Raw genomic sequence first — 20,377 nt, forward strand, 5'->3', positions numbered from 1 at the left:
GCATATGGTGAGGAAGCATTCATTATTCCTAGGATCCTTCAGCACATTTGTGTGTGTGTCTGTGGTGGTGTACCTAAATTTATATAATCTGTGTTTTAAATCCCTCAGCTAAAAAAAAAAAAGAAAGAAAAGAAAAAATCAACTATTTATCCTGCTTTTTCCACACAAAACTCCCTCAAGGTTACTGCATGGTTGATGAAGGGAACGTTCCACAAGTACTCTAGCTAAAGACAAGCCAGGATGGGGGGGAAAGAACAGCACTGTCTGCATTCGCTAATGAGGGAGTGGATCCAGGTGAGGATCACCAATGGCCAATCCCATAAGAGATCAGATATTACATGCCTCCTGATGGAAATAAATAATACCACTTACGGAGGAGTGTTCCCCAAAACAATGAAAACCCCCAAACCGGATCACACCTCTTGTTCTGCCCTCCCATTTACAGGAAATACAGGTGATAGGAGAAACCCACGGAATGACCCCCATAGGGATGTAATCAGTAGATCTGGACTGTGAGAAATGCTGTAGGATAAATGACCTTGTTTCAACAAAATGTACAGGGAGAAGAAAAGAGGAGAGGGAATCTATAAATTAAAATATATTTATTAAGGGACATACAGAAAACAGCAATGTATATACCTTATTTGGATCCTGATTCAATGCGCTGGGGAAATTTAAACATTCACTGCATACAATATGAAAGGACCACTGCTAGTTTAGGTGTGGTAATGCTAGTGTGGTTGCACATTTTTTTTATTTTAATTTTTTAAAATATTTTATTTATTTATTCATGAGAGACACACAGAGAGAGGCAGAGACACAGACAGAGGGAGAAGCAGGTTCCCTGCAGGGAGCCTGATGCAGGACTTGATCCCAGGACCCCGGGATCACCACCTGAGCCACAGGCAGACACTCAACCACTGAGCCACCCAGGCATCCCCTTTTCTTAATTTTTTTTAAAAGATGTATTTATTTATTCATTCAGAGAGAGTGAGAGAGAGGCAGAGACACAGGCAGAGGGAGAAGCAGGCTCCATGCAGGAAGCCCGATGCGGAACTCGATCCCGGGTCTCCAGGATCACACCCCGGGCTGCAGGCGGCGCCAAACCGCTGCGCCACCAGGGCTGCCCCCCTTTTCTTAATTTTTAAAAAAGATTTATTTATTTAAGGGAGAGACTCTGTGTGTGTGTGTGTGTGTGTGTGCGCGCACACACTCACAAGAAAGCGCAAGCAGGGGGAAGAGGGGCAGCAGGAGAGAGAATCTCAAGCAGACTCCCTGATGAGTTGTGGAGCCCAATGCGGGGCTCAATTCCAGGACTCTGGAATCATGACCTGAGCCAAGGGCAGACATTTAACTGACTGAGCCACCCAGGCACCCCATGATTTACATTTTAAAAAAGGTTTGGATAGGACTTCCGAGATGTGCTTCAAAATACTCCGGGGACTGGGGAAGCTGGGGAGGTAAATGTGTGAGGGTAGCCATGAAGCAAAGCTCTCCACGTGCTGGTAACTCGTGCAGCTGGGGTATGGGTACATGGAGCTTGCTGTATACTATTATCCATAATAAAAGTAAAAAATAATCAATCTCCTACTTAACAGGTATGAAAAAATTGCCATGAGTGTTTGTCTTTTGGGAGGGACACCAGATGTCTGGGGAATGAGGTGGAGACTTCACCGTTTCTGTTTTGTACTGCTTGGATTTTACACCATGGCTCTGTATCATCCATTCAAGAACATAAATTCATTTCTTAAGAAGCACCCAATTTAAATAACAAACCTTAAAGTGAGCTCTTGATCACAGCTTTCATCCAAGAATTGCCTTTATTTCATTTTCTTCCAAATAACAGGTTGGGTACAATGAGTTAGCTCTAGCTCACTGTTCCAGGAGGGAAGGTACACATGTCCGCGATGTAGGGCTGCGTTCTGAAGACTCCTGGGTGCGTGGTACTTCCATGTGGTCCTCAGGTGCTCAAGGGACACACTTGGTGCATAGTAGAGGCCTCCCTCCATGTGTCCTTAGGCTCTCCGGTGTGGGGATGTGTGTGTGTGTGTGTGTGTGTGTGTGTGTGTGTGTGTCTGTGTGTGTGGTGGTGATGGCCCGTGGGGCAGTTGGGGCCGCAGAGATGGTAAGCGAAGGAGTTAAGCCCTTAGAGCTGCCAGACAATGTCATTTGAAAACACCAGGTATGAAATATAAATAACAGTCAGCTACTTTCCTTCAATTTCTAAGCAGTTGTGGGATCGATCAATTTATAAATCGACTGGCTGTCTAATCCACCTTCGCAGTCTTCTCTGCCACCACCTGGGGTCAGGGTGGGGTCGCCCCACCTGCGGGACAAAGATATTGCCCTGTCACACCTAGGTGTGTGTGTGTGTGGTGGGGGGTGGGGGGGTCACTGCAGCTCCTGCAGTAGGCAGAGCACATTGGCTGCATAAGGGTTCCCTTGCCCCATGGTCCCCCGCAGCTGCACGGGGTGGAGGCTGGGGTGGGGAGGTGTGAGCTGCTCAGGGCAGTAAAGTTCATTCAGGAGAAACCAGGTGGAGTCCGGGTCCACTTTCATCAAGTGGAGGAAAACCCTGTGGAGAGACAGAAAGGAGGGTGGGCTGGAGTCTCAAGGGAGCAGAGAGAAGGGAGAGTGGCTAGTGTTCTCGCGACGGGGCAGCTTACTGGGTTATTTGGGGGAGAACCTGATAAAATCCAATCTCTTCGAATAGCAGAGCAAACCCACTGTAGTTCGTAAGACAGGGCCATTAGGATGGTCCCACAGCGCATAAAGAATTTCATATCCATTGACATTGAGAAGTAAAGTAAGTAGTCTGAGCAGAACAATACTGACATTAAACAAGCTCTTGGCAAAGAAACCAGCTAAGTCCTGGGGTTTCAAGCAGGAGTTTTTAAAGAAAACTGACGGGCTCCACTTCTCATTCCAGGCTCATAGGGCAAGCCCACACTCCGAGTCTCCAGGTCCTCATCCCTGTCCTGCCAACTTGCTGCTGAGCTCTGTAGTTCACCCTCTTCTGGCCACCAAGATCCATGGGTTCTTGATGGTCTGGACAGGCTCATAGAGATCAGACCCAGTTATTCTCCTGTAGCAGGAACCGACTGAGCTGGGCTTCCTGACTTTTGGTGGAGCCAGAGAACTGGTATCCTACACATGACAGGGACAGAGCTGAAGGGCCTGGGCCACCCAACACCACATACCTCCTGAGGGTGAGGCTCTTTAACTTGGCCTGAGCTTTGGGGTTGCAACCTTTGCCTCTCATCTGCTCATATCCCATTTCTGAATGACCAACCATGTGCTCAGGGCCACTGCACTGAGCAGTCCAAGTGTAAACTTCATACACTTGGCCAATTCAGTGATTCAGAGTCTGGATTTTCAATTCCAGGAAGGATGAGGCCCTCCCCTAGTTGGGCAGCTCCCTGTTGGTATGTATCACCGGCTCAGAGAGGTTGGCCTTCCTGGACCATTGTGCTTAGGTGGCTGCCCCCTATTTTTCTCTTTCAGGACACCCCTCCCAGCACTTACTGTCTATCAACTATCTCCCGTCCTCACAATACAGCTTCTGAGGGCTGCGACCACACCTTTTTTGGCTCACTGCTGTACCAGGCACCTGGGATGGCACATGGTAAGCCCTCAACGAATACTTGACCCAACAGGTTCTTATATTTAATTAGTGATTTATGACACTGCATGACAATGGCTTAAGATGACATACCTCTCTGGAAAATCACATCCTATAAAAGGATCTAAAGGAGAGGTCAACTGTTCACCACCAAGGAAGGTCTAGGGAAGGTTACCAACAGGATTCACATTATGGCAGACATCATTGCTATGTGGCTGTGGGAGATTAGTCCACTTATCACTGCTATGTGGGATTTTGCTGAGGCTTAAATGAGAAAACACAGATCCAGTCCTACACAGCGTCTAGCCCATGTGATCCTTACCTACCAAGTAATGGCATGGATAGTATCTATTTGATGAATCACATTTTATTCTTGATGACCTAGGAGCCTCTCCCATACTGTTGGGCAGCAAACAGGAATTTAATGCATGCTGAATGGAGCTAAATTCTGTTTTTAATTTTGTTAATCTGAAAAACCCGTGCCTTTAGGGGATTTGGGTCTTACTCTGGGGGAAGCCAGTTTTGCTTTCTTCCTTGGGTTTAGTAGACATCTGCTAAGGAGGCAAGGAAGGCAGGTGGGAAGGGAAGGGGGATCCTTTGAAAATTTTTCTGGCCTGGTTTGTGCCTAAACAATTTAAGTTTTCTTTACTTAGGATAATCTTGTGCTTATAATCTCAGCGGTGGTTGCTGGAGAAGTGATTAGAATATTCTAATTCATCGTTTCCACTTCACCGCAGAAAGGAGATGGGGCCTGCGTGGGAGACAATTTTTGTTTAAAAACAAAAATATCTTTGATAATTAGAGTGGCAAGGGAAATTATGAAAAAACACACCAAAAATGGGAAGCTGATTTCTATTTACATGTGACACAGTTGACAGTTTTTCCTGGTGCCAAAGATGGTTAGAATGCAAATGGCTTCATTTGATTTTTTTTTTCCCTCTTCCAGAACTGGAACAGTTTCTCAGGCTACAGCCTGGCGCACCGAGGAATAATTTGATCTGGGCACCACCCGGCGAAGTGGTGCCGTGGCCCACCTCAGTCAGGGCTCTGCTCTGCCTTATAGGGGCATGAATACCTTGCAATGTTCACTGTGAGTCCTTTTTAACATGCTAAATGCAGATGTTCTGCTCTTTGGCAGGAAAGGAAAAGGAGAGAGCCACTCTCTTTGCCCTGTGAGAACTCTAAAATGCTCACAGAGAAACAAAGTAAGAATGTGTGGATAAAGTTCACCTTCTTTTATTAAGTGAGATCCAAACTCTTAGAAGAATTATTTCGGGTCTCCTTCCTTAGCTCTTAAAGGGGTAGACCCCCCAGAATGGCAGGGAGCCATACCAGTTCCCTCTCCTGCCTCTGGGGCTTGAGGCAAATTATTTTGCCTCTGTGAACCTGTTTCCTCTTTCTCCAAAGGAAGATGATCACACTCGCCCCACCCTCCTCACAAGTTTGTTGCCAGGCTCTAAGGAGATGAGGTGCAGGAAAACACTTTGAAGTGTATAATGAAAACACTGCTCCTTCCAGAGACTATGTGTGTGTCTAAGGAATAATTATCACTACCAACCTTTGCAGCACCGCCACACCACGGAAACTTCTCCGACACTCTGAAAAGGGCAAAACATTTGTCTTTTGTTTCACTCGTAATTTCCTTCATACTGACTTGGTGGGGGTCCCAGGCCTCAGCCAATGGCATTCTCATTTCGCCCGCTATTTTCAGGAAAAAACAAATGCAATATTCTTTGCCCTCTGCGTGCCTGAAGCTGGGAGTGAAAACCATGCTGGGCAACCAGGTGCTGGCAGGTGTAGCTGTGCTCTTGCTTGGCGAAAGGCATGCGACCTGCTGAACTCTAAACACTGACACATTCTGAACCTGAACCCTTGTTCAGTTTAAGCCACTGGGAGCTGAACACAGGCCTGGGAGGCCTTTGTCTGAGCTCAGTGGCCCAGCTTTGCTCCAAACTCTGGTACCACTTTGTCCTGCGGCCAGTTCTTGCCCATCCCGAGCTGGGGAGAGGGGTTCCCAGAAAGTGAAGAGCCAAAAGCTGAAGACCCTGAAAAGCCCTTTTGCATAATAGAAAGCCAGAAGACAAAGAGAGGACCTCCGCTTTGAAGTGACTGGGGTAACTGCCTGGAAAATGTTCCTAATACATCGTGAGACATGGCAGAGATGGCTGTTGAACATGCCAAATGGCCAGCTCCATGTTTTTTCAAACCTAAAGAGAAACACTTAAAAAAAATATATGTATACCATTTAAGTCCTGAACAAAAATTTCTTTCTCCTTCCCCCAGGCCCAAATCAGTGGCTCCAGGGAGCACAGTTATCAAGAGATTATCTGGTCCCCAGAGTTTCGGGAGGCACTCAGCTGTGCCTCATGCCTCTGAGTGTCCTGAGGCGAGTGATTATCTCTCAATAACCTGTAGGGCCGTGTAGCTTAAATGATAACTTGACTTTAAAAAATTTAGAACTCGCCGTTAGGCAGTTTCTAAGCAACCTCTGTTTCCATGGCAAAGAAGCCTGGTGTTTATACTGATTTTTCACTTAAAATGCGGTTTTATTGAATTTCGCTTCATGCAGGCAGCCATTTCCCTGCACTCCAGCCCTATCTACAATTGATGGGCATCAGCAAGTACCTAATAAACTCCAGACACCAAACCAACAGAAGCGGCTCATTCCTTTATGATCAATAGTGGCCTGCTCTGAGTGACAAAGCTGGGGGTGAGGTGGCCTGGGGAAATAGACAATGTGCTACTACTAGGTTCTGGTCAGCAGGGTTTGGGTCCCGCCTCTTTGTGGTTCACTGAACATTTCCTAGCACCTGCTCTAGCCCAAGCACTGAGCTGGGTATGTGGGACACAAAGATGGATGGACAAAGGCTCTGGCCTTGGGGCTCCGCATCTGGTAGGGAGGACAGACTATGCACAGAGGCACACGGTGCACTGCGGGGAGGGCTGCACATGTGAGGTGGAACCCAAGGAGGGGACACAGCCAAGTTGCTTCTCTGTAAGCATCAGCTCTAAGCCCCCTTCCAACGTCAACAGTCCACAGTGGTTCTCAAGCATGGGCACCGGATGGCCTCCCAAATATGGCAACACCCCAAAGAAATCCCTCTGTTGCAGATGCAAATACTATAGGGTGTGTCCTCACCATCTCGGTCTAGACAACATCTGCTCAAAAGCAGCTCTAGAAAACCGCCAGCCAATCCAGGCCTAGTGAAGCTAAATAAACTGTAAGTGAAATGCAGAGCTTCCACCTCTCCTGGGTGACAGGCTATTCTTTCTCTGTCAATTACTTGCTTGAGGGATCTGCTGCTCCTTGTCTCTTTCTGGATTTATAAAATGCTCTCATGAGCTGTCTGCATAAGTGCCAGTGGTAAAGAACTTGTGGCTTTGTGATCTGTTTATTTATTTATTTATTTGGGGCTTCTAAAGAAGTTATTCAGGGATGAAACCTTAGGAACATGATACGGACTGTCTCTACATGGCCATGACTAAATGCAATCAGAAAATGAACTCACTCGTTGGGAAGCAGGCACGCCCACAAAGTTATTCGAGCTTCCCTGCTATTCCCTCTCTGGCAGAACCTGTATGCTCTTCTCTTCTCCGGCCATCTCCTCCCGTGACTCGGTGCACGCCGATGCTACAAATGAGGCTGTGTGTTTCCTTTTAAACAAATGGATGCTGGGGGGGGCGACGTGTCCTAGCCAGCGAGCGGTGGGGTGATGTTTCTATCTCGGTAATTTACTCTAATGGGTCTCGGTTCATTGGTTAACCAGTATTTCAAGCCTGTCCTTTCTTGCTATTCAATTTAGCTATCTTCTCCTGCGAGGAGGTCGTTTTTTTGTTTCTAAATGTTGGAAATGGAGGATTATGACTTGGAGCAACGATTTACTCTCCAAATAAATACTACCAATTACCTCTGCAGCTATATGTACTCGTTAGACTTAACTATATTTACCTGTTCGAAACCATTCATCTATCGATCTAACTCCATCTTGCATACTCACACAAAGACCGATAATAAAAATATTTAAATGCAACAGGAACAGGATTTAAAACCATAAACACCAGTAGAAGCTTACAATGCTAATCGCACCCCTAAAGTACCACAAGACAAAGTATCATAAATGCAGTGGAGTGACTCCATTGCTTTGTGCATATTTAAAAAGATATGGCACTGAGAGGACCAATCTGTTACAGACAATTCAAAAATAAGCCAGACCTAGAAGGGTTTAAATCCCACTGGGGCAGGATTTAAAAGCAGCCCTTTCCATCTGGCTGCCTTGCCTGCCTTGAGGCCCCCCGCAGGCCTAGATCCACCCCCCTAGCCACGACGCCGCTGGGCACAGATTTCAAAGCGGCCCTGTGCCAGAGTACACAGGGGGCTGACTCAGGCCACATGGAGCGTTTCCTACTCCACACCCACCCTCTCACCCCAAAGGTGTATACCCTTGAAAATAAAGACATCTTTGTAGCAGCCTACCTATTTTGTCCCCCTCCCCCCAACTGTTTTCCTGGAACCCACGCTTTGGCACTAAGCCAGGAGCCTCTGCTGATGGATGCGAGGAAGAAGCAGCTCTAGGAAGCTTAGTTGTGTATTCACTGCAAGGACGTTAGAAACATTAGTCACAACAATACCCAGCATTCTTCTAAGATGACCCATGCAGAAATTTTTTAGGGTTCAAAACCAAGGAGAGCTGTGCTTCTTTCTGCGGAGCTCTCTTTTCTTATTTCAGGGATGCCGGAAGGTGCAAAATTGATGCATTTCCCTCTTTGCTCTGTCTGTGGAAGATGAGAGCCACACTGAAGGCTTGTCTCCAGCAAGGGTGCAGAACTCTAGGTGTGCACTTTATATGTTAACCTCAACCCTGGTTTCACCTTGTTTTTTCCCCTTTATTATTTTTGTTGCATATACTTAATTGATAAGATGCCCTAGGTCTCTTTTGGAATCAGGAGGAAGTTAATAATGCTAACAACTACTTACATACTTTTTCCTCTCTGTTGACATTTTGTGCTGAAGAATAATATGCATGAGTTTACTGAATCCTGCAATAATTTGATTAGGTGGAAGATAGCAGATATGCTCACTCTAGTCTTGCAGACGAGGGAGCAAAGACTTGGAGAAGTAAACTGATTGGCCCAGGGCTGTGCTGCCATGAGCAGCAATGTGAAGTCCACTCTAACCTGGTATTCATCTTTACAATCCTTCAGCTCTCAACACAGTATTTGCATGTTAATAAAAAAATTTTTGTGAATAAACACACATAAAATAAGATAATGAAGGCTGTTTTCCTGGCTGGTTTGCTCAGTACTGAAATCATGACATTCACACCAGTCTCTTAAGTGCTCAGGACAGACCACGGACCCTGCAAAGTGATGAAACAGGTACCCTATAGTCTGCCAAGGCTTTTGACATGTGAAACCCACTTTGTGCAGGTGGTCCTGCTCCCCGGAGCATCAAGCGCATCCTGGTTCCCAACCCAGTGCGGTGACACGCAGGCATGCCCCACACCTGCCTTACTACTAGGGGGTAAAACGGTTGACCTCGGTCAATTATCAATCACAGGACAACACCAAGGAAGCAGGAGAAGGATGGGTGGCATTTGGTTTAAGTAGCACCGAGGTCCCTGCCTTCAGATCTGAAACCCAGAAACCCACTTTGTTTATAATCTGCATGGCAGATGTCTCTTATCTTTGACACCAGGAAATCATGCCAGTATATGCACAGTGAACAGCTTCAGATCTGAGTGTATTTTTAGAACAATGAGCCTGGAAAAGAAAAGCAGCAATGCCTGTCAAAAGATGGATAATAGGAAAGCTAACTACTTGGGTCTGGATTTGTCAACTATTAATCAAATGTCAAAAGGAAAAATATTAGGAGTGCCCTCATTTCCATGCTGGGTGCAATCCAAGGGGGAAACAGCTTTGCAGCCCAAACTCAAACAAACTGCCCACAACATTTAAGGGGAAGAGCTACTAATTTCAAGCTCAGCTGAACTAACGGATCACCTCTGTGGCTCCTGATCTGTTCAAATATAATAGGCCCATGTGTGGGTAAAGAGAGGAGCCGGGCTCTGACGGGGATGAAATGAACCAGCCCGTGCCAGTCTATGTTCGTCCAGGGTTTGAAGGCACCGGCTGGTTCTTTGATAGGCTAGGATCCTACTGCTAGAAAGAAAGTGGGGAAGTCAGCCAGTAAATGAACCTTGAAACCTGGTCCTGACTTCTCACGCAGAGGGTGGTAGGGGGAGGTGGCACAATTAACATGAAAAGATCATTCCGGGGTGAAAAACTCTCTTCGGAGTTCAGTAAAGATGAGGTAGGCTTATAATAAGGAACACTATGCCCAAGTGCACAAGTGTTCATATAATATATACACACTGCACCATATATTTGGTGTATTTATAGATATTCCTAACAGGTGTGTACACACACACACAACTATACCTGCGAGGGCAGAGGCTTCCTCTCTCTTGCTTTTGTCTCGTTTCAGTACCTGGAACAGTGCCTGACACACAGCAGCTCCTCAGCTGGTCAGGAGAATGAACAGACTTGTCAGGTGCGACTCCCTCACATAGAAATGCAATTCATGTGCACATTGACTCTGGGAGGAAGGGGTCACCATCATCCTTAGTTTACAGAGGTGGGAAACGAGGTACAAGGACATGAAGTCATTTGGTCAAAGCCACAGATCCAGTAAGATCTGAGCCTAGGTTTGTCTGCCTCCAAGGCTGTGTACCCTCTGCCCTTGTGTACAATGGCTAGGCAGAGGAGGCTGGGAGGGAGCCCCCACCTCCAGCCACAGCACCCCCTTCCTGGCCACCACCACACAAAGGACCACAGCATTCAGTACCCGCACAACCATCTAGTCACTACCTGCTGGCACTCTACATCCCCACCTGGGTCCTGGGCTGCGCTGGTGGAGGCAGGCCTGGGGGTGGAGACCAAGTGGCCTAAGAGCATTGTTCTTTCATGGTGAGACCTGTGGAGCACAGACTTCATCTTTTTCAAAACAGGTATTGCCTTGTTTGTTCCTTTTAGCCCTAGGGTAGAAGGCTTATTAGATTATTTAAGACCTCTCTGCAAAAGACAAGGAGACTCAGAGGCTGCTCAGAGATAGGCCCAAGGAGCATGGTTTCGACAGAGTTCAGTTGAATCAAGCTGACACTGTGTACTGGCTTTAAGGAAAAACACAGAAATTTGGGGTATGTGCTCTCATCTCAGATTCCTTTCATGTGGGGGAAGGAAGAGCTCCATGGTCAGAAAGGCACAGAACTGTGGAGGCCCACTGCATGATGGGAGAAATCTCGGAGGCTTCCAGGGCTACTGGGGAATTTCAATCAGTTGAATGGGCCTCTGCCATGGTTGAGGTGGAGGCATGGCTGACCTGTTCTTTGTAATCTCATGCTTACCCTCAGAGACACTGCCTCATTTACAACTTGTGGTATGCTGACCCCTCCTTCCACACCCCAAATAGGATTTTCTTATTTGTTATCCATTGAAATTATTTAACTAGATGGACTTTGGGGGAGCTGGTATTTTTCTTGCATAGCCAGTTAATAGTGACACCTAGTGGTAACAGACGGTGAGGTTCTATCCTACCCCCGCCCCCCCACCCTTCCCCCAAGTTGCAAGATTTATGTTCCTCCTTACAAGGCACATTCGCTAGATAAAAGCATTAAACTGGAATGGCATTTCTGGTCTTAGCATTTACAGCCTTGGTTATATCAACCACCCCCTGATCAATTTCCATTTCTAGAGTTTACAGCTTGGATGTAAAAGCCTGCCACAAAGGCTCTATTTAATATGACAAATTAAAAAAGCAAACATAGGCTTGGTCATTCTTTGGAGCCAGGAAAAGCAAACAGGAGGGAGGAAAAAAGCTAATGGTAATGCACACAAAGAGAAACTTTCACGGAGCTGCTGAATTTGTCTCCGCACCAAGCACCAACGGTAGGGAGGCTGGCCCTCAGAGGTTCCGGCCTCCACCTGCCGGACCCACAGACTCGTGAAGTGGAGCAGAGGAGCCTGCCCCCAAAAGCATTTTGGTGTGTGGACTGACTTAAGCCAGAGGCAACAGAGACCCAGCAGAGGCAATAGAGACCCAGCAGATTCAAGACAAATTCTTACTTCTCTGTTAACTACCAGAAAGAATTTGAAGAGGGGCCTGGCCCAGAAAGAGAGCTATTACCTCGGATAACTTTTCTTCTGAATAACCTATGCATATGGTAGGGCCAACATCTAATTACCAAACCTCTGTTCTTCTTAAGGCAGGGCCCTTGAGTCACCCTCCTCCCCTGGTGACACCCAGGCCCCTAGGCCATTCCTGAGCTCAGGATGGCAAAGAAGCCTCAACTACCCCACATGACCTTGGGGTAGTTATAAGGGTACCCTTAGGTGTGAAATAAAAAAATGTGTTTTGTCTCCTATTAATCTGTCTTAACTCAATTATCAGGCCAGCCAAAGAACCTAGAAGGGTGAAGTAGAAGGAAACTTCTTCCACCCCTCAAACGGCTGCTCACCTAGCTCCCTGCAGAGCAGGTGCTGGCCCTCACTATTCCCCCGCCAGCCCTGTCGGACAGAGGGGCTGTCCACCCTGCACCAGCAACTCACTAGCTCTGAGGAAGCCGGGACATCTGTGGACAGTTCTGGCTTTCACTGGTTCTTCTCAACACTTAGCTGAAGCTGGTGGCTGAACACTTAACTACAAAGTCTTGGCCCTCACAATCCACACAACAGCCTTCCCTTCTCCCATGAGCAGGTGGTCGGGGTCAGCACCTACTTCATGGGGTGCAGACCCGGGGCGGGGGCAGGAGTGAGGGTGGGGGCGGCAATGAAGTTTCTGAGGGTGGGGGCCAACAATGAGGTTTCTGCAACTGTTCCTATAAGAGATGAGGGGGGCTTGGCCTGCCAGCTTGGAGGTGAAGAGACACAGAGTCTGAAGAGAGATTTTGCAAGTTAGGTGGACAGGCTTCCCTTCTAGAATGGAGATGTGGGGTGTGAGGGAAAGAGGAAAGTGAAGGACAAACAACTGGATGGAAGGTGAAGCTACTCACTGAGCCAGGGGACCTGGTTCATTGGTCCCCGAGATGAGGGAGCAGAAGGCTACATCACTTGTAGGCTCAAGTGTTCCAGTACCCACCCCCACCTCCCTCTCTTCCTTCAGGAACGAGGCTCACAAAGAGACCAGGTTTTCCATTGTCTCAGGCTTCTTTTCCCATTTACAGAGCTTATTAATTTCTGAATCAAGATGCCAAATCAGTTCTTGATCAAGGACAACACTGGTTTTTTCCCTTGACTTCAAAATAAGTTTGCAGATGATGTGTTGGTGAACCAATCAACCTTGCACTTCCTCGCCTCCCAGCCTGGCAAGAGGGAGGTCATCTGACTCAACCCTGAATGGAATGCGGTAGAGCAAACAAAGGCGCTGCAGTCAAGTGGTCTGGCTGCATTTTCCTCCTCCAGAGGCACCCTGAATACCAACTCAAGACTCAGCAAGGTCCAATTCCAGGTTTAATTGCTGTTAGCGGCACAAAAGAAAATTAGAAATGAAAAGATAATGACTGGTGGATATTTGTTTGATGGGTCTCAACTTGTAGGACGGGTATGGGGTGGGTGTAGGAAAAGTAGAATGGGACAGAGAATGGGAAAGTCAGATCTTTGTGACTCTTGGTTGTAACTGGTACACAGAGAATTTACTTCAAGATGAATTCATTACGTTCTTGAGCTGTACCTGAAATCAGCAGTAGCTTCAGCAACACCGCCCGGGGGAGGAGTATTTTCACCCCGAGTTGGTTCTTTAAGGAACAAGAATGAGGATAAGAGAAGCTGGTTGGGATGCGCCCCTGTGCTCAAGAAACCATGACTGATTCTGAGCCTAGGGGAAGTGACGGGAAAGTGACAGAAAGAAAAAAGGGAACTGGGGAAATCAAAAGCAAAAAATTGCAAAGGACAATAAATCAATTCAAAAGGATATTTCCATCACTCCCAGAGAGTGCAAGATTTGTAAGGGAGCAAGCAGCTTCCTCATTTCACAGTCTGAGCGGCCTTGCAGCCCTTCAGGGAACAAGAGAACTCCTACCCCACCAAGGAAGATCAGGGACTCATTTCTAGAAGCCTAAGAAGTGGGAGGGATTGTTGATTTGCTCTGGGACATAGAGCTGCAGTGCCCAGGGTAGTACACAGTGCCAGGCCAGGGAAGCCAACTTTTATTCCGACACCTGGGGGAGGGTAGGTCCACTCTGGCGCCCCTGCCCCAGCTGGATGGAGAGTTGGGGCAGGGGGGGCCACAGTGATTTTTGGTCCCAAGTCTGGGGAATGCTGCTGTGCTCAGAGTTTTAGCTTTTGAGAAAAATCCTTTAGGGCTCAAGGAACCAGACATAGCTTCTTCCGTTAGAGGTGGCACAGCTATTTGAGAATAAGCTAAACTCTTGGAAATTACCATCACATAATTTCAGAGTTGGAAAAGGCCCTTTAGACCATTAGTTCAGCAATTTTATGTTTCTTGGTTCACAGACTCCTATTATAATCAGATGAAGGCTGTGGACTCTATCTAGAAAAAGGAATATAAGTGTCTGCTTGCACACACCCAATTTTATGTACAATTTGCAAGGGTTAAAACACTTGATGTCCATTAAGATGCTCTGTGGAATCAAGGTGAGCCAGATCAGTAACCCAATGCTTATGCTTTGCAGAAGAGGGAGCTGAGGTCCAGAGAGGTGCCAGGGTTACCAGTGATCACTAGAATAGGGCCTAGAAGTGGATCTCTCTCCGATTGGGAGAGTGCTTTGTCCCCTTCGGCACGCCATCTTTCTGCCTTTTGCCCCTCTGGAATTGCTGCTGACGCTGCAGCAGAGGAAAAGGTTACTTGCAAAGAGAAATGCATCTAGTAAAAATACCATCTCTAGAGTTGGCCCAGTTAAAGAAACCATATTAACCTGGCAAGAAGAGCGAGGAGAGAAAAGAACAGAGATGCCTCGACTCCACTTGCCATTAGCAAATCATCTATAATTTAGAGCAAACGTAAAGGGATGCGGGTGATCAAGCAGACGTACCTCCTGGCAGCCTCTTGTAATTTCATGGGCTGTTTGGCGCTGAGGTAAATCAAGCAGGCATCAGCCACTTTATTCAGGTCGCTGTCACCTGCGGAGAGGGAAAACAAAACAAGCATCCGCCCTCAGACTTCATTTGGGCCAAGCAGTAAGCAACTGCTGTCTGGTGAACCCTGGGCTCTTTACTCCATCCGGCAAGGCAGAGAAACATCAAGATGGGTGGGACAATGAAGCCAAAGAAAGAATGAAGGATGAACACGTGAAAGGAGAGGAGAGAGCACGACCGGATGTGGGGCGCCATGCCGCTGGCGAAACCGTGTGCAGGGTGTGTGTCACCAAGGGAGAGTGGCTGGTACCTACCTAGGTCCAGTCTCTCGCAGAGGGGGCCCAGGCCCTGCAGAACAGCCAGCTGCAGCTTGAAAGCCAGCGTGTGGGAGTATACCGGGCCAGCCCGGGCACTGACAGGAGCTTGGGTGACTAAGGAGCCAGCCAGCTTTGGCAGGATGTCTTTGCAGAACCGGCTTCTCAGAAAGTCGCCACACTTGCCTCCGAGGGTACGTAAGACCTGCAGAAACAGCCCCGGGTCTGGTGACTGCACATTGCCAAGGCAGCACAGAGCTAAGGAACGTCTGGTAATTCAATTTCTTCTTGAAAAAAAAAAAAAAAAATAGAATTACTGCTGTTAATTCCTTGCCCATGGTTTGTGATTCTGACAGTTATGAATTTGGAGGTCTCTGCTCCCAAGGCATGGCTGCTTCTATCCATAAATACAGATTACATGGGGAATAATTCAAAGGAATCTTGGGTTGGATAAATAATATGATTAATACCTTGATTTTCCTCCCTTTTTTGGTTAAAAAAAAAAGAAGAGCTTAAAGCAGTTCATATAGATCATCTCTTGACTCTTCCTAACATCCCTTGAGAAAAGACTTGTGCTTTGAACTCTAGCTAGCTGAACAAACACAAACAGGGCAGCCCAACTACTGCTGCATACAGGACCCAGAAGGGCAGAGGCTGACTGTGTCAGTGCCCAGCAGTTAGGGCCATATTGGAGCCCTTCCTGTCTCACTGCACCGTCTCCTATGCACGTCACCCTTGTCCTGTCCTCCACAACAGGCGGCTTCTTTGCATCTCGTTTTAAACTCTCTCTAGCAGAACATATTGAAACGTTGTGCCCCACCGCACAAGGCTGAATATACAGGATAATAGGAATTTCTTTAAAAATTGGTCAGCAAGGCATAACCAGCGGTGTTGGCTGACTTTGCAGAGAATGAGGCCCTGACTTGAGGTCCCACAGCTGGGCTATACACAGCCCTCTAGGCCTCGGATGTCATCAGCATGTCTGGGGGTAGAAAAGCAGCCTCAGTTACAGTGTACACATCTTTCTCCTTTTTCTACACCTGCTGTCATTTCAGGTTACCTCTTAATTTCCATAAGGGAAAGTAGCACACCTGAATAAGATTTAGCGAGACCCCCCTCCCCGCCTCGCATTATCCCAGCCTCCCTCTTCCCCTTTCTGTGTGTCTGTGATTTTGTATATTTTGCTTTAGAATAAAAATATTAGTAATTTTATACGTTTTAAATGTAAGCTCTGGTTTTGGTCCAGTATCTGCTGAAGAATCTTACAGAAAACCCAAATACTTTTGTCAAGTATACCAGCTGCGTTCTTGGCTTCACTTTAGGTCCCTACACATCTTTTTTCTTTGCGTCATCTTGCTCACCTACTCCTAATTTATGTTAGCTTGCCCTGGGAAATAGATCTCTGTAGGTTGCCTTAAGTACTTTTTAGAAAAAGGAAGAATATAAATAAATAAGCCAAAATGTGTGCTGATAGAAACCAAACTAAGTCAGGGAGAATAATACCTGACATATATATATATAGCTTTTAACTTTTCAAAGCATTTCACCAAAATAGACCCATTTTATCCTTGACAACAATACTATGAGGATGGTGGAACACATGCTCCTGAGGCCAACTTGAAAAACAGGTGGTCACAGGCTTTGCTCAGAGTCACCTGGATGGGCAGAGGATGCCCACTGCTAGAACCCAGGCCCTTTCACCTTGACTCCTGTGTGGTGCTAAGAAGGTGGGCACAAACTCACAGGTTTGGGGTTTACCACTTACTAGCTGTGTGATCTTGAGAAAAATCCCTGAACTTCTCTGAGCCTGTTTCCTCCTCTGTCAAAAATGGGGAGAATAGGGCAGCCCGGGTGTCTCAGCAGTTTAGCGCTGCCTTCAGCCCAGGGCCTGATCCTGGAGCCACAGGATCGAGTCCCATATCGGGCTTCCTGCATGGAGCCTGATTCTCCCGCTGCCTGTGTCTCTGCCTCTCTCTCTCTCTCTCATGAATAAATAAATAAAATCTTAAAAAAAAAAAAAAATGGGGAGAATAGTAGCTCCCTCACACAGCTGTTGTAAGGAGATAACTTCCCATGTGAGGAAGTGCCAAGCACACAGTGGGTGCTCAATACTGGCAGTCCTTTTTACCTGCTAGTTCCTTCTGCTTCTAACTCAAGAGGAGACTGACTTTTGCTTTCTTCTTTGTACCTTTCTTATCCTGCTATGCTTTCTTCAAGGTATGACATTGCTATCAACTAAGATGAGAACGAATCCGCAAAGACATGGCAGTGCTCTGTGCTGAGTGCCCCCCACCCCCCACAGCTGACAGTGGTGAGGCATCAGCACAGTACCTTGAAGGCTCTGAGCACCACCAGGGGGTCATCATTGGTGAGTCGGTGCACAAGTGGGGGCCAGGCCCGATGAGCCAAGGGAAGGAGCTGGTTCTTGTGGGACTGCAGAACAACCACACACAAATTCAGCACATCCAACACCTGAAAAAAAGAGAGGATGTGATTTAGGCAGAGTAGGAGTTAGTCATGGGAAGAGTGTAAGAGTGTTCCTAAAAGGTCCCGGAGGTGGAAACAGCCATGGGGACAACCCAGAGGAGGGAGGCCTTGCAGGGGTTAGGGAACTAAAGGAAGGGCCTCATGCAGTACAGCACAACACAGGAGGGGTAAGAGGTAGCCCCTGAAGGTATCACATTATGAATTTTTTATTTCATACTAAGTGCAGCAGAGAGCCATCGGAATGTTTTAGGCAGGAAAGTGCCATGATACAATTCATGTTTTAAAAAGGGCATTCTGGCTGCTGAGTGGGGAGGGGCCTGTGACAAGAGAGAGATGGAAGCAGGCCCCTCAGGAAGCAGCCAGAAGAGAGGAAGACTGGGATGTGGCCACAGGGAGGTGGCAGAGGAATGAAGGGGTTTGGGGACTATCTTGGAGGTGTGTATATGCTGAATGTGTATATGAGGTGTGTATATGAATGTGTGTATATGCTGATGGATTAGATATTGGGGCAATAGAGACAGGTATCGGGGCAGCCCCGGTGGTGCAGCAGTTTAGCACCGCCTGCAGCCCGGGGTATGATCCTGGAGACCCGGGATCAAGTCCCATGTTGGGCTCCTTGCATGGAGCCTGCTTCTCCCTCTGCCTGTCTCTATCTCTCTCTGTGTGTGTCTCTCCTGAATAAATAAATAAAATAAATAAAATAAAATAAAATAAAATAAAATAAAATAAAATAAAATAAAATAAAATAAAATAGACAGGTATCCAAAGGGACTGCCTGGAGTCAGGCTTAGCAACTGAACAGATGCAGGTGCCACTGGATGAGATAGGAGGGGAGGATGCTGGGAAGCTGGGTTAGATTATGTTCTCTTTCTTCTACATGGAAAGGCCAAGTAGGCAGCTTTCTTCTTCATAGGTCTACCTCAGAAGAAAGGTTTCACGTAGCCTAGATGTAAATTGGATTTTTTACCCTCCCTGAGAATATGTGTCCTGATCTCCCATAGCTCAGAGTGCACTAAAGACCACTGGCCTGCCTCAGTGTCGCTGGCAGGGGTCATGATGATGACCAATGTGGGCTTTCCTCCCAGAGATGGCCCACCTTCACAGAGGAGGGGAGGGCACACATCTAAGTCAGAAAGATACAGTGAGGTCTTTTAACATCAAGCACTAAGCCCTGCTGAATGTCTACTATGTGCTGGTCACATTGAGACCAGAACAGAAACAAAGACCAGGGTGCTTGGGTGCCTGGGTGGCTTAGTTGGTTAACTGTCTGCCTTTGGCTCAGATCATGATTCTGGTGTCTTGGGATTGAGCCCCATGTCAGGCTCCCTACTCAGCAGGGTGTGTGTGTGTGTGTGTGTGTGTGTGTGTGTGTGTGTGTCTGCTTCTCCCTCTCCCTCTGTCCCTCCTCCCCACTCATGCTCTCTCAAATAAATAAATAAAAATCTGAAAAACAAAGAACAAAAGAGGGCCTGCCTTTGAGGGGGTACAGGTGGGCAGGAGAGTAAGAGAAACCTGGGCATATAGTGGATGACAGAGCAGTACAGGGGAGACAGTGCTATCACTGGCTTCTCGGTGAACTCTGTCACTAACTGGGCAAGTTACGTCAGACACCACTTGATTCCAAGACATACATTTCCTCTTTTGCCTGAAACATTTCATCTCCTTGCCTTTGCCCCTTTGCATGGCTGGCTCCTTTTCAGCCTTTAAGTCTTAGCTCAAACATCACCACCTCAAGAGAGGCATTCCCCAATGACCTGGTCGAAATCAGGGTATTAGCTCTGTCTTATTCAACAGGGTTTGGTACAGAGTAGGCTCCTATGCATGTTCACTGGATGGGTGAATTACTATTTTCTATCACAGAACCTGCTATTTACCTTCAGATACTTCCTTATCTTCTAAGTGTGTGTTGTGTATTTCCCCACAAGAGACAGGAAGTTCCATGAAGACAGGGATACCTGCTTCACTTCCTTCTATACATCCCCTGCCTGACCTGCAGCAGTCGGCAATAAACATTACGTGAATGAACAAATGAACGTGTATATGTGGCCTACTTGATGCTGTTTCATATTTATAATCAACAACCTAGCAAGGTAGATACCATCACATCCATTTTACAGAAGAAGCAAAGGCTTAAAAAGGTAAAGTAACTTCCTCAAGGTCACAGAGGCAAAGCCAGGAGGTGAGCTCAGGTATGTAGGTCTGACTCCAACGTTGGTGATCTCAAGAACTACGGGGTGAACACAACTGCTACAAAGCCTCCATATAAAAGGGAAGACACTTGGCTAATATATCACACAGACATCTACAATCAAGCCTTGCATATAGCAGGCACTCAAAGAGTACTTGCTGAATGGAACAAGAGATGAATGCTAAGTGGTGCCTCTGGGGAAACAAAACAAATTTCACAAAGCACAGACCCTGAGATCTGAGATGATCTTGGATCGCGGTTTCTAGCCCACCACCCCGAGCAGGGCAGTGTGCTCTCACTGCCAACAGTAACTCGCTGAGAAAAAAAAAAAAAAAGTAACTCGCTGAGGCAGCTGTTTCTTAGGCCTGCTTGGGGGTGAGAAGGACCAGGCTCTTCCTGTGTGAGCTTCTCCCAGGTGATTCTGAAAGCCTTGTCCCCACGCCCACCCACCTACCCCACTGTCTTGTTTCGCTATCACAGAGTTTGCTGATGGGCACGCTGCTTGGGAAACTGCCAGCAAACGAGGATGTGTGATTAAGAAGTGTGGGTGTCTTTCCAAGGATGAACATGGAAACAGAAACAGAGATGGCGCCAGAGTCAAGCTTGGAAGAATGACTGCTTCCAAGGATTCAAACCTGCCTCCTACATTAAGTCACTTCAGAAAATGATATCCTTTCC

General features: G+C 47.1%; 1 protein-coding gene across 6 annotated transcripts in view; it reads right to left on the reverse strand.

Moving 5' to 3' along the window:
• Positions 1-1,801: 1,801 nt before the first annotated feature.
• The window catches only part of TTI1 (TELO2 interacting protein 1), a 46,549-nt gene continuing 27,973 nt past the window's right edge, over positions 1,802-20,377 (reverse strand). Inside the window, exons 5-9 of one of the 6 annotated variants that reach the window (XR_013365253.1) lie at positions 17,356-17,496; positions 15,025-15,229; positions 14,668-14,755; positions 10,061-10,143; positions 2,368-2,575 (exon numbers count right to left, since the gene is read on the reverse strand). Coding sequence is in view for 2 of the 6 variants with exons in the window: in XM_077873125.1 (XP_077729251.1) it covers positions 2,392-2,575; positions 14,668-14,755; positions 15,025-15,229; positions 17,356-17,496 (618 nt within the window). In the remaining 4 variants the exon portion in view is untranslated. Of the gene's footprint in view, positions 2,576-5,180; positions 5,221-10,060; positions 10,144-14,667; positions 14,756-15,024; positions 15,312-17,355; positions 17,497-20,377 lie in introns of all 6 variants that reach the window. The other 5 variants (XR_013365255.1, XM_077873126.1, XM_077873125.1 and 2 more) reach the window with 5 other exon arrangements.

The sequence above is a fragment of the Canis aureus genome, chromosome 26, assembly GCF_053574225.1.
Source record: "Canis aureus isolate CA01 chromosome 26, VMU_Caureus_v.1.0, whole genome shotgun sequence".
Lineage (NCBI taxonomy): Eukaryota > Metazoa > Chordata > Mammalia > Carnivora > Canidae > Canis > Canis aureus.